Raw genomic sequence first — 14,430 nt, forward strand, 5'->3', positions numbered from 1 at the left:
ATTCGACCTCGGAAACTTACCTTTACTTCTTTGGTTGTTTGTCGCCGCTCTAGTCTTGAGAACAAACTTCTCAGTGTCCCACAAAAGGCGACAAAGTCCCTGTTTACACTGAGACACTGTCATATGATGTTCACATGGTGACCTTTGACATACCTGGACTAGTCCAAACATTAACAGGGAATTTGTTTATCAGTGACAAATTCTAGAATCGAAGTAGATGTTTGTGAGTATGTTGGGGCTTCTGTGTGGAAAGAAAGAAGCGACAAGTCTGACATATAAACAAGTTTGATGAGCATTTTTAAAAGATTTGCGGCTGCACAAAACGTGACGTCATATTTCCTGTTCGATCGATCCGGGCCGTACCATTTCTGGGAAACAGGTGGGTAAAAAAGTTCACACAAGGTTGTCAGAACCTTTTTGATCGATTTTGTCACTTCCATATAGCTTTGTAAGCTATTATACTTTCAATAAAAACTGAAAATCAAAACTTTATCGTCATACTGAATTCAAAGACACCTGTAACTTGTTGAATTATTCAGAAGTATGCTCTTCGGTCGACTATTAGAGTTGTGATGTTTGTCTCTATTTCTCAACGTGCGGGCATCTTTTTTGATTTGACAGTTTTGTGTTTTTTTCTGTGTCATCCACATAAACAGGTGTAAAAGAGGAACTGAGACCAGCAGAGTCCCTTGAGTCACCGTCAGCAGGTGGGCGGGTTTCCGTTCCTCTTTCCTAAGATTTGACAAGTGGGTGAGTTTCCGTTCCTCTTTCTTGATCTACCTTAAGATCTGATGCCACATGGCAAGTGAGTGATGTAAGGTCTTACAGGGCCGACTCATTTGAAAAGGCGGTGATACCTGCAGTAGATAAACTGCAATGTGTATATTTTATGTCTGATTCATCATTTTATTCGTTCAGTTTATACTTGATGAAAACTAAAAGGGCCACAGACATTTAACTTTACATAAACTACCCTCAAGCTGACAACTATGTAACGGACAATTACCATTCACTGCATTTGGATACCTTTTACTATACTCTTTTTTTTTCGTCTCTTTTTTTTCAGCGGGGAAAGTGGGCTGGTACGTTATGAGCCTTGCACTTTTCAAAAATTAGACTAAAAATCTGACAATTTCAATAAAAAGCGGCCATTATAGCTGTACATGAATAGATAATGGTTCAGGTTTTCATGTTATTTTCTGCTACAAATTACAAAGTCAGAGTTCGAATTCACGAAACAGCACGTACTTAGCCAGCACGAAGCTAGCACCCCCCCCCCTCTGACCCCCCCGGGTCTACATGGGACAGTCTCAGGGGAATCCCCCTTCCCATGCACCCCCGCGCAGCACGGCAGGTGCGCCACACCTGTACATGTAGACTTTCACTAACACACCTGGCGAGGTGGGACCCTTCTTAGGTAAGCAACCAATTATTGCTTCAAGACATAAAACTGCGGACTTTACAGTGACTTCAGATAAATGTAGGTTTGAAAATGCGAACCAAAATGTTCACCAAACTTTCTTCTTCACTCTTGACCTAGCGTTGTAAAACAAAGCCTTCCAAAGTACATTTGCTACGATGTGGCGAAGTTGCTCAAAGTTCAGTCCCTATTCTCTAGTGGTAGTATTGCTTAATACTGACTTGGTGTCTGGTGAAAAACCTTCAATCGCTTGTCATTGCTCTTGTATGTAAAACTAACCCCCCCCCCCCCCATGTTTTTAAAACTTCTTACGAGCAGTATAACAGTTTGAGAATATTTCATGAATATGTAAAAAATATGCAAAGGTGCTCATAAGGCGTGGCTTTTCTTTGTTAGCTAAGATGACTAGAAAGAGGAACCGATTAGAACTGCGTCATAGAGGGGAAGTCCCGTGACCTAAGTCTCAGGTGTGGGACTTTCCGCAACTTTCTCTGGGTCAACGTCCTTAAGGTCACCTGACAGGTATACCGTGTCACCTTGGTTTGGACTGTCCCATTTCAAAGGTCTTGGAGGGGGATAGGGCTAGAAACATGTTACCTATAGTTGATATGAATGATAGGATCGTTGTAGCATTATCGTTGCAACCGCGTTTTTAATAAAATTGAAGGGGTCGCTGACTCAGGCCTGTTACTAACTTAAAAGGTGTTGGAAGTACCAGTCAACAGCACAGGAGCCCTCATTTTGGACATTTTTCGCGTAACATATGTACACGTACATGTACACACTTCTCCTTTCTTTGCTAGAAGAGGAAACCAATTATTTTCATGAACTCCTTGTTTCTAATGGTTTCTGTACTGCCTTGGCCTCACGAACTAAAATTTGCATTCCAGGTCAAAGGAGACAAGTTAAAATCTAAACCTTGCTGATGTTAAGACAAGTGAAAAGTAGAGGGAAGTCGCCACAGTCGTCCAACCTGTTCCAGACAACTTGCAGCTCATCAGCCATTGTAGTCATTTGATTAGTAGGATCGTGTGCGAACACCAATGAAATGGGGTCTCGTCTGGCATTGCTGGCATACAAGGAAAACAATACCCATGAGAAGGTAAAGGTGCCCGATAACATCGATGCCTGCCGTATTGATACAGACGAAGGGAGAAAAGAGGAAACTGCTGGCAAAGTCAACAGCGACGAGCCAGAAGAAACGGATCCTCTGGAAATCAACGGTGATGAAGTAAGGGGTGCTGAAAACCCTTCTGATGGGGATGAAAGTTTGAAGGTTCCAGAAGCAGGTGGAGGTGATGAAGATGGGGATAACAATAATGCAGAGTCTCAACCCTCCAGCCAGACACAGCATCCTCCAGTGGAATTGAGTGATGCAGAAGAAGAGGAGGAAGGAGGCGAGGAGGAGGAGGAAGACAACAACGATGCTGCTGACAATGATGAACCTGATGCAAAAGAAGAACATGATTCCAAAGCAACATCACCTACATGTACTACAAGAACCGCGAATACAGGCCAAAGAGAGCCACAAGTCAACACCGAAAGTCTGACGTCAGACACAGAACCCACGTGCCGTCCAGCGGCAGACATGTTGGAGGAAGCTACGCCATTGCCACCAGAAGCTTGTCCGGGAAATGGTCCTACTCCTGTTACAGTCCAGGTGGAGAACGCGTTTGCTGTGCAGGTTGGAAACGGCAACGTTTTGATTTCGGCCAAAACAGAGGGAAGCGAAAACGCCACACTTACATCAGGTGCCGATACATGGCAGTCACACAACGGGGCTGAAATAGTGGTCGTGTACATCAAGAACTGTGACGTCGTGCAAGTTGGAAACCACAACAAAGTGATACCACAGGAAAACGGTTAGCTCGAATTTACAGTTCTTAAACGCATCAACGCAATAAGGCTTTGCAATGTACTTTTTTAATCATATTTTTAACTTAAAGAAAAGATGCACTAGACCACCAGTGCGTGTTTTATGGATGGACAAACGTGTGTTTCTTGAATACATCGCAAAAAAGTATCCAATGCAAAATTGACCTGTTCTGGTACTTTTTTTCCAGCCTATGTGAAGGTCTGCTGTGAACTTGGCATTGATCCGGAGAGGGCAGACGACATACTTGCGAGGCTACGTCATGACGACGTCAGGCGTCAGTTCGCGAAGAAAATGGCGGACAGCTTCAACGTGACGTGTAGGATAAGAGCTGCTACCAGAGGGTGCATCTTGCTGGAGCTGGAGGTCCCTACAGAAGCAGACCGGCTGCAGCTCCTCCGCATGGCCAGAGACGGGACCTTCCAGCAGGTTCTCCTGGAGACCTTCCTGCCGGAGTTTGCGGCCGAGGGAAGGGCGGTGAACATGAACCTGGCCATCGGCGTGAGGAACCCTTCACAGGCTGTGGTGGAGGAACTGCAGGGGGCTACAGCTTCAAGTGGTGAGTGAAATTGGTTCCAGACAATGTTGTTCGACATAGATAATAGATAACGTATCTATAAACAACATACATTTGTTCTATGTAGCATTAATCTTTACATAATTACTGTTCTATAATTTCATTTTAGCATGCAGTTGTTGAATACATTTAAATGGTAAATTTTGTTTCCGCTATTCTCATCGATAAAGACAAAGAGGCTGTAAAAGTGATAGAGATCCCAGACCCCGCACTTACAGACGGAAGTTCGACACCAGGACAACCAAAATCTTCCCCGGATCAAACCGAGGGACAAAACCAGGCAGAAAACCACGTGGGAGTACTTGAAGGTCCTCCCGACGTTGGTAAGTGTTACGGCTAATTCCATCATTTAGATCTTTTGTTTCAAACAATTTCCAGTTTATAGATGCAATACTACGAGAGAGACAGAAAGAGAGAGAGAGAGAGAGAGAGAGAGAGAGAGAGAGAGAGGGAGGGAGAGAGATACATATAAATATCCATATACATAAACATATTCACATACATATCACTTTGTACCAACCCAGACCAGTGGGGCATTTCGGACGAAGAAAGCCCAAGTGTTGAGAGGAGCACGTCTGCTTCCGAGACAGGCGACATATCTCAGCTGACGTCTCTCCTGCGACTGTTGTCAGAGCCTGGCGAAGATCAACATGACCAAAACCCAGCGACGGAGGACCAAAGCCCAGCGACAGATGACCAAAGCCCAGCGGCAGATGACCAAAGCCCAGCGGCAGATGGACAACGCCCTGCACCAGATGACCAAAGCCTTGATGAAGATGACCTCCTTCCAGTGGACGAACGTCTTGAGACCAACGACCAACGTATTGAGGTCCTTCACCAGGATGACCCAGACCTGGGAACAGATGACCAAGGCCCCGCGTCAGGTGACCAACACCTTGAGACAGATGACCAATCCTACGACCATTCAGTTGAATATGAATCTCTGACACAAGGTATGTCTGCCGAACACTCTGTACTTGGTCTCTTTATGTTCTATTTCCTGTAAATGGGTAAACCAATGTCAAAGGCATAGCTAAAAAAGAAATAAATTGAAGCGATGGTTTAATATTAGATACCTTTGGTCTTAGGTTCATAATTCCTTTCGAGATATCTTCTAAGAGTTTATATTTTTCATACATGAAGAAGAGCCAAACTCTGAGGCATTTAGTTCATCGGCTCATCCTGAAGGAACATCTAGCGTCACAAGTTACCAAGTCTCGGAGAGAAGTGGAAGTGAGAAGACAGGTGAGTTTCAGTAATGTGCGTTTTCGATATCATTAACACATGACATTTCATGTGTAGAGTTATTGTAATCAGAAGATGACAGAGTTCTTTATGCACAACAATGTGTTTGTATCCAGCCGACGGGGCTTTTTCCGTCATTTTGGCCCATAAGACACTTTTGCTGGCCATTTCTCGTCAGTTAAGCGATCCAGTACAAAACGAAATGGCCTGCAAAAGTGTATTATGAGCCAAGAAAAGACGGGGAAAATGCCCCAGAGAACCTGCTATGGAGGGTACATTTATGATACATTTAGACCTCACGAACAGTCATCGTGACAATAAACATCAACGCAATGTAGACACAAAAAAGAAAACAAAAATTATTAGAAACTGTCTGGCTGAGAACAGTGACAAGTCACTTTGTTCACCTTTTTCTTATCTTTCGTATAGGCGATGACGAAATGACGAAAGTACTGCGAAGACTGGCTGTCGCTCTAGACAGGCGTGAGTGGGAACAGGTTTCGCAAGCTCTGCGTGTAAAACAGCCCGATAAAGACCTCTCCGCTGACGACACACACCTGCGGGTGAGGATACTCCGGGAGTGGCGGGAAGGCCCGTCCTACCGGGAGCAGTTCCACGGGCTGCTGCTGGCGCTGGAGGCGTGCGGCCGGGATGACTTCGCGGTGGAGCTCCTACAATCAGGTAACGCTCACATCATCTCCTAGTCGTCTGGCTCAGTTTTTTTTCTTCTAGTTTGCTTTTGGACAGACGGGGACAATGTGGCACTGCACTCAAGTTTTTGTAACTTATATGAACAGTGCCACATACACGTTACAGACAGAAGGTAAAGGTAGTCCTTTACCTCCCCGACCGAAGTCAGGTACCCATTTTTACACCTGGGTGAAGAGAGGAAGGTCGTGTCAAGTGCCTTTCCCAAGGGCACAACGTCGGGGCGGGGCACGGTGGGGATCGAACTCAGAACCTCTAGGCTCCGAGCCGAACGCTCTACCAGTTACGCCACGACCGACGCCGAAGCGTGTTGTTTGTCTAGTTATGAAGTGCTTATAACCTACTGTAGTATAACAATAGTGAACTCCATTCAACATTGACGAGCTGCTTTATAACGGAATCTTACAGAACATGAATCACAGGTGACAATAATCCGTTGAAGCAAGGTGTAAATATAGCAAGGAAAAAAATACCCGTATATTGCAAGCTCATTTGAATTAGAATTATAACAATTTCTCTCCACAGAACCACACGCCACTCACACAGCCCCATATGTTCCCGCGGCTAGTTCCTTTGAAGATGATTATTCGGAGGTAAGTTTTACGTCTTTTATGACATGAGGTATCGTACCTTACTAATACAAATGGCCAGCCGAAGCCTTACTAGAGGCACTGAAGGATGTCTTTACAACCGAGATAGAGAGAGCGTTCTATTTTGGGTCTTTGTGCTCTTTGCCTGTCAGCATGTAGAAGGCATTTCCTGTACTGACTCATAAAGTCATTGCATCATTTGTATTAAAGCACTGTCCTTTGAACATCCTGGAGAGAGATGTCTACAGTCGCCAAGTGTCAGCACTTGATGCCGACAATTGATTGGTTGATTTACTGATTGATTGACAGATGTCTACCCAGCTGAAGAAGGCCGTCCCGGTGTTTAATCAGCCCAGGAAGCCGAGGAAGCCCCCTGTGGACCCCCGGACCCCCCTCCGCAGGTTGCCGTTCAGACTGGTGAAGGAGATCGCCATGGAGCTGGACCCGCCCGGACAGCTGGTGAACTGGAAGGACCTGGCCGCATGTACTAGTTTTAGCATGCAGGAGATAAGGTAAGCATGGAGTTACTTCCACATGGTCATGGAGACGTTAACCATGTTTGATTCGGTGTTTGAAGAGAGCTACGAGGGGCGTGCAATAAGTAATGGTCCTGACCCACTTCCAGTTGTCTGATCTAAATGAAATTTTGTATGTGTAATAATTCATATCTCTATGGGTTATGTTGCAAAAGACAGCTCTGAACTAATTGTGGTTTCTGATTTACTGGTGTTTGAACTTAGTCAGGTGCGAAATGGACCAGGTGTGAAATGGAACCAGTTGAGTGTCGCGCAGTGATCCGGTTTTTGTATTTGAAAGGACGCACACCAAAGAAGACTTTTGATGAAATAAATGAAACTTATGGTGATGATGCCCCATCATATGACCTTGTAAAACGCTGGCATCCTGAATTCAAACGTGGCTGGAAGTCTGTGGAAACAGCTCCCAGACCTGGTCGTCCCTCTTGTGCCATTGCTGAGGCATCAGTTGGAGGACCAACCTGGAGTGTCCTACAAAATCGGTGTCCAGAGCTGCATCAAACGATGGGAGAAATGCATAACTCTGGGTGATTCCTATGAAGAGAAAGACTAATAACTGTGCCAAGTTTCATTAATCTCCTGCTATGGGAAATGGGTCAGGACCATTACTAATTGCACGCCCCTCGTAGTCAAGGTGGTGACCCATTTGGAATCTGTAGGTAAACACAGTACGGCGATACACACAATAAATGAATAAATGAATAAAAAGATACATTTGCTTCTGATTCTTCCGTGAGATAAAGTTTTAGCCAACGAATACATCTCTTACCTGTGCGAAATAATTTATGCATTAAACTAGTATTTAATTCTTAGTCTCATAAACGACTGGTTCTACCGCTTCTGAATTCCAATTCCTGTCACCCTCGCAAATCTGGCCGTTGTCTCCATCTTCGCCATTACATCCTGTCACTCTATTTTATTCAAATAGTTATGGATACATATACACACCCTTTCGAGAATATTGAGTTTATTGGGATGTCCTTTAGCTCAGATTAAGCTAAAGAATACAAACACACTGACAATAAAACCTCCGTACCAAGATAAACAGTAACAAGATAAACGGATATGTTAATGATTGCAGCTTGTTTGAAATGGAGTACCTAAAACCCGGCGGGAGCCCGACCCGAGCCCTGCTGAACGCCTGGGGGACCCGTAACGCCACCGTACGGGACCTGCTGGACGCGCTGAGACAGATCGGACTCCTTAACGTCGTGGACATGCTCTCAAAAGGTGAGTTACCTGACAGTATATTAGTAGTAGCTGTAGCATGCGAAGCTCAGTGGTTAGACGTTAGCGTGCGTAGTTCAGTGGTTAGACGGTAGCGTGCGTAGTTCAGTGGTTAGACGTTAGCGTGCGTAGTTCAGTGGTTAGACGGTATCGTGCATAGTTCAGTGGTTAGACGTTAGCGTGCGTAGTTCAGTGGTTAGACGTTAGCGTGCGTAGTTCAGTGGTTAGACGTTAGCGTGCGTAGTTCAGTGGTTAGACGTTAGCGTGCGTAGTTCAGTGGTTAGACGTTAGCGTGCGTAGTTCAGTGGTTAGACGTTAGCGTGCGTAGTTCAGTGGTTAGACGTTAGCGTGCGTAGTTCAGTGGTTAGACGTTAGCGTGCGTAGTTCAGTGGTTAGACGTTAGCGTGCGTAGTTCAGTGGTTAGACGTTAGCGTGCGTAGTTCAGTGGTTAGACGTTAGCGTGCGTAGTTCAGTGGTTAGACGTTAGCGTGCGTAGTTCAGTGGTTAGCGGCCCTGGAACAAGAAGCCTTGAGCTCGATCCCGGTTGTTAAGGTTTCTCGACATGCACGCTACTGGAACGGGTTGCAGTCCTCATGACAGGACGTTAAGCTGTGGTTCAGTGTTCATTGTGCTTGTCGAAAAGAGCCAGGGGGATTTCCCCGGTCAACGTTTCCAGTTAGGGTGGGATTGTACATTCTCTAATTACTTACAAATCTTCAGACCTCATCAGTGCATATTGACTTGACAAAACTAACTCTCTTATCTGATACCTCAATGGTCGCCACGTAAAGAACCGAATGCCACTCCAATGATAAGCATTACGTTAATGGGGCTGCAACAGTATCTCGTCTGAAACATCGTGATGGAGAGCAGATTTTGTACTTTTTTTGTATTTTGAGATTTTGTACTTTGTGTAATAGTCGTTGCCATACATTGTACCATGTACAAATGTCGAGCAATAAAGTTCATCTGATCAGCACAACTATTCAATAACTAATCCAATAGGAGAACCCTTTGACGTTTTCAGACGCAATGTTCTGCAAACATTTTTACATGATCTGGTTTATTTTTTGTCTTTATCGGTTCATGACCCTCACTTTCAATTGTTTTCAGCCGAATCTGATGACGAAGAGGCTTGAAGAGAAAGCTACAGCTGACCTCTCGTCTCATATTACTTCGCAAAGTGCGTCATTGTTCTTCCATCACAAGATGAGCGTCCAACAGTGATGAAACAATCATGTATATCAGTGGAGAAAATTATGTACCGGTACATTGAATGATGATGAATACTTAAACAGATCATGAAATAGTTTAGTACACAGTCGTGTCATTTATGCTTAATCGTGCTTTTATATACAAGATCCATATATTTTGGTAATTCAACAAAATACTATGAGTCATACTTTATGAGAATCTAAAGGTAACATTTTTGTGCTAGGAAATATTTTTGTTAGAACAGAGAATTTTGAATGACATTTATAAAAAATATGTTTTGTAATCGAAGGTTTTCATCATCACCAATTTGCCTAGCAAGTGTATCTATTTCTCATTCTTCTACGAAATTTATACAGTGCCATACTGTAATAGTCTCTTTTCAACGACTTAACTGTCCCTGAATGATGTGAAATAATTGATTAAACAACTGCTTTAAGTCTTTTGTTTGTCATCTGTAACGGAACACCCCAATGAAATGTGGACTAGTCCAGGTATGTCAAAGGTTAGCTTGTGAACGCCATCCAGCCATGTGACTCTCAGTGTAAACAGACGCTTGTCACGTTTCATGGGACACCTGGAGTTTGCTGTGAAAAGCGAAAAACAACATTATAAGTAAAGGTAAGTTTCTGAGGTCAAATTTCCGTCTAATTATGATCTTTTGGCTTCCAAATTAGACAATATGGGAAGAGCTTTGAGGATGCCTGGTCTCTCCTACCTAAGTGATGTCGTGTTGTTGTTATATAGTGGCAAAGACGAGATTAGAAGAAAAGTTACTAATGATTTGCCTAGGCACGTTAAAAATCTCGTTTAACATGTTTGTGACATTTCATATATAATAAATAGCTTGTTTACTACTTTGCTGTGTTTGGGTTGTAGGAGAGACAGAGCCTATTGCGCAACACCTGTCGTGTATATGCAGATTACCGGTACTGCAAGTGTCTGCAACGATTATAATATCAACTGGTACATTAACTACAGTTAAACCATTGCTAATGTCTCACGAGGGATTAAAGCAAAGGCAACCTGACTATGTATACTAAATTGTAGTACATTGTTATTACACGGGTGGTATACGGGGTGACGGTGCACGGGGGTATCCAAAGGCCTGTGGGGTCCAAAGATCGATGGGTCCAAAGGTCACCCATGTGTTACAAAACATTGTTGCGGAGATACGCATGGTATAGGTGTCTGCACATGATAATGACAACTTTGCAAAACCCTTATACAAATTTGTCACATGTTGGTTTAAGCCAAACAGATAAAGATGGACAAAATCGTACGAGCTCGGCCTTCTGTGCAAGACGCAACCTTATCGAGGGCATGGTCTTTGGAACTCTTGAATTATACAGTAGCCGGATAGTCTACATGTGAACGATACCAGCATGAATAAGAAGGAAATTGAAAAGTTGCAAAAAATCAGTTTTCACAACTGCAGTTTTCTATATTTTTCTTTTCTGTTCAAATGCAGTGCAATGAGACAAATTATTAAGAGAATGTATGCGGTCGTGGGACTCTAGTTGAATGTTTGTTGTTTGACTGTAAGCTTCTTTTGTTACAGTAGGTGAGAAATCATGGCTGTTATCCGGTTCCTTCTGGCGCTGTGCTGTGTCCTGTGGGCGTGGGTGTGCCGCGGTACTGATATAGATACAGAAGCTGGTGTGAAAACTGTGCGCCTCTGTTGTTACAGAAGTAGGTGAACCATGGCTGGAATCCGGTGCCTTCTAGCTCTGATCTGTGCCCTGTCCGCGTTTTATTGTGCTGTCACGCCGATATCTTATGGTGAATGTAGGTAAAACTTTAACTGTGCGTCTTTGTAATTACGGTACAGGTGAAGAACCATGGCTGGAGTCCGGTATCTCCTGGCACTGAGCTGTGCCATGGCCGCGGGTTTGTGTTTCCACTCCACAGGTGTGTTACGGTGAATGTTTGTAGGATAAAACCGTGTTTGACTGTGCCACCCTGTTGTTACAGTAAGTGAGAAACTATGGCTGGAATCTGGTTGCTTCTAGCACTGAGCTGTGCTGTGACCGCTGATGTGAGCGCCGCCGCGCCATCCCGGATCCACGTCAACCCGGACAACCACTGGTTCCTGGACGCCTCCGGCCGCGCGCGCATCTTTCACGGCATCAACGCAGTCCAGAAAGGGTTTCCATGGTAACTAGCTGTTCATTGAATTTTGATGAAAATGTTTCATTGGCAAAAGAAGAAGCTATGTTATCGGTATCGTTACAATTGACGTTGTGCATTTGTTTAGAAACGGGTTTGGCTAAATTTTTGATAATTCCTGATCCAGGTGCTGAACCAGTCACGACATAAGATATAGTACTTACAGGGGGCGTTTCAGTAGTCTTTACCCTCCCCTGTGCAGGTATCCCGTCAGCATAACATGTAGTACCGACAGGGGCTGCTAGGTGGCGTTTCAATAGTTTTTACCCTCCCCTGCGCAGGTATCCCGTCAGCATAACATGTAGTACCGACAGGGGCTGCTAGGTAGCGTTTCAGTAGTTTTACCCTCCTCTGTGCAGGTACCCGGCCCAGATGCTGAACCAGTCCCGACTGGACGAGCTGCAGAGTTGGGGGTTCAACGCCCTCCGGCTGGGGATGATGTGGGCTGGGGCAGAACCACAGGAGGGGAGGTGGGGACTGTTTGTTGTTTGTTTGTTTGTTTGTTTTGTTTGGCACCTGATGTCTTTAGATAAAGTATTGCTTCAAAAGTAAATGGCCTCTGTACAAAGGATGGTACAGAGGCTATCATGTTTCAGTCAAGTCACATATACCCTAATTTTGGACCCCTTTCCTCCATCCAGGTACAACCAGACCTACATGAGGATTATCCGGAACATCACGGCTGAGCTGGGGAGGCGCGGCATCTACACCATACTGGACATGCATCAGGACAGTCTCGACTCCTTTTACGACGGTGTGCCTCCGTGGCTCGTCGCGAGTTTCCCGCCACCAGAGCACCCCTACCCCTGGCCGCTGAAAAACGTGACGTCATGGGACGCCAACTACCTGACGCAGCGCTGCAGCCACAACTTTCAGTGTCTCTATGACAACTACAAGGGTGCTGCCGACAAAATGGCGGGCTTCTGGAAGTTTGTAGCGACCGAGTTTTCAAACCAGACGTCGGTGCTGGGTTACGAGCTGATCAACGAGCCCTGGGTCGGCGATTGGACGAAGGACCCGGAACTGTTCCTCCCAGGGCATGCTGGGAAGAAGAACGTTGCTCCTCTGCATGACCGCGTGAGCCGCGCCATCCGAACTGTGGACGACGAAACACTGATTTTCTACGAGCCTGTGATTTGGGGGTACGTCTTCTCAGAAGACGGCGTGCTAGGGTCGGGTTTTGAGCATGTACCGGGAGGGGCGGCGTACAGAAACCGTAGCGTCTTCTCCTACCACTACTACTGCCCGCTGTACCAGCCATACCAGCAGCAGTACCCCAAGTACAAGAAAGTCGCCTGTGATGACGTATACGGCCCCAAGATGTTCTCAGCCGTACAGGAGGACTTAGAAACACTCGGTGGAGGGTCTTTCCTCACGGAGTTCGGACTTTGCCGGCCAAACGCGAGCGATCCGACTTACCCGGACACGGTGGAATGTGGGTATGTCTTGAAGCAAGCGGACAGTTTCTTACAGTCGTGGACCTATTGGGACGCAACTCCTGGAAGTAGAGTGTTCTGGGACAGCACTGGACGTGCTATCCCAGAATCCATCAGCCTTTTCGCCCGAACCTACGCACGCGCAGTGGCGGGTATTCCCACGGCGATGACCTTCGACATCGACACCAGCCATTTCCAACTGACCTTCACCTCCGACCCCTCCATCAAGGCCCCCACGGAGATTTTTGTACCCAGGATGCATTACGAGGCAGGGTACACCGTGCTGAGCTCCGCGGAGCTGGAGTGTGAGGTCGATGAGAAGGACCACAGCCTCCTCTACATCAGGCACAAACAGACCAATCAGGTGCGAGCTTTACTGACAGACGAGTCATCCGTAACCATCGTGCCTTCTTCTGACGCCAACAGCATCTCAGGAAACATCTGCCTCAAGGTCAACTGGTAGATATGACCTTCAACAAAAAGATCTCAGGGAGTCATGAAATGTTCTCAAAATATTTGTGGAATTGAATATGATAAGACATTAAAGAAGTTGACGAATCTAGGCTTATGTCATTTGATGTAATCTGTGTTAGGCCTAACGCACTTAGTATGTTGTCATTGATTGCTATTCTGTCCAGGTCAAATTCCGTGTTTGACGTATGTTCATATACATGTTAATGTGGTTATAAAGTTTCTTAAACAATCTATATTATATCTATATGATAAAAGTATACAATAACAATTTGATAATGTCAAGAAAATTGCGCGCCTGAAAAGCGTATGACGGTCCAACAAAGTGATTTTCTAGTGGTAGCCGAAAATCCTGGGCAATTGAGGCCTGGTTCCAAAGACTTCTTTGGTCGAAATGCATATCTATCAATATTTATCTACCTACCCACTCGTAATTTATTCCTTGCTTTCTTATCTCAGATCCGTTTCCTTATATTTCGCGGATCCCGGATCTCAAGAGAATTTGGCCACGCAAACGCAACAGCCAGCTGAAACAGCGCCGAAAGACTTTTTTTCTATATTCATTTTCCACATTCTGGGTAAAATAAAAGACGTTCCATATGCTTCTGACGCCCAAAGTATACCGTTTCCTTATATTACGATTGAATTTATTTCAGTTTGCTTCATACTTCGTTCCATTTCGTTCATCTCGTTCCATTTCGCATTATCGGTACTTTCCTTTTCGTTCCTTTTCCGTTCCTTATCGTTCATTTCGTTCCTTATCACATTTTCAGTACTTTCCTTTTCGTTCCTTTTTTGCACTTTCGGTACTTTAGTTTTCATTCGTTTTCGTTCCTTTTTGCACAAACTCTCAAGGGAGACGTGGGCTCTGTCATGGTACATGTTATGTACGTATTTTATTCGAAATAACAGGAAGGGTCTGCGACGTCTCCAGAAAAAACACTAGAAGGTCGGTATGAAAGAACT

General features: G+C 45.0%; 2 protein-coding genes across 2 annotated transcripts; both read left to right on the forward strand.

Moving 5' to 3' along the window:
- The first annotated feature begins 2,514 nt into the window (after nt 1–2,514).
- LOC118407463 lies at nt 2,515–9,830 on the forward strand. The gene is made up of 11 exons (XM_035807939.1): nt 2,515–2,522; nt 2,576–3,282; nt 3,484–3,852; nt 4,041–4,193; nt 4,395–4,823; nt 5,014–5,115; nt 5,545–5,796; nt 6,349–6,416; nt 6,723–6,925; nt 8,031–8,179; nt 9,290–9,830. Exons 1-11 carry the CDS (start codon nt 2,515–2,517, stop codon nt 9,313–9,315), a joined length of 2,466 nt encoding a protein of 821 aa, XP_035663832.1. The 3' UTR covers nt 9,316–9,830.
- A 1,545-nt stretch (nt 9,831–11,375) lies between these two features.
- Nucleotides 11,376–13,487, forward strand: LOC118407464 (endoglycoceramidase-like). The gene is made up of 3 exons (XM_035807940.1): nt 11,376–11,545; nt 11,917–12,027; nt 12,199–13,487. Exons 1-3 carry the CDS (start codon nt 11,376–11,378, stop codon nt 13,454–13,456), a joined length of 1,539 nt encoding a protein of 512 aa, XP_035663833.1. The 3' UTR covers nt 13,457–13,487.
- Nucleotides 13,488–14,430: the final 943 nt, after the last annotated feature.

This window comes from Branchiostoma floridae, unplaced genomic scaffold, assembly GCF_000003815.2.
Source record: "Branchiostoma floridae strain S238N-H82 unplaced genomic scaffold, Bfl_VNyyK Sc7u5tJ_1353, whole genome shotgun sequence".
Classification (NCBI taxonomy): domain Eukaryota; kingdom Metazoa; phylum Chordata; class Leptocardii; order Amphioxiformes; family Branchiostomatidae; genus Branchiostoma; species Branchiostoma floridae.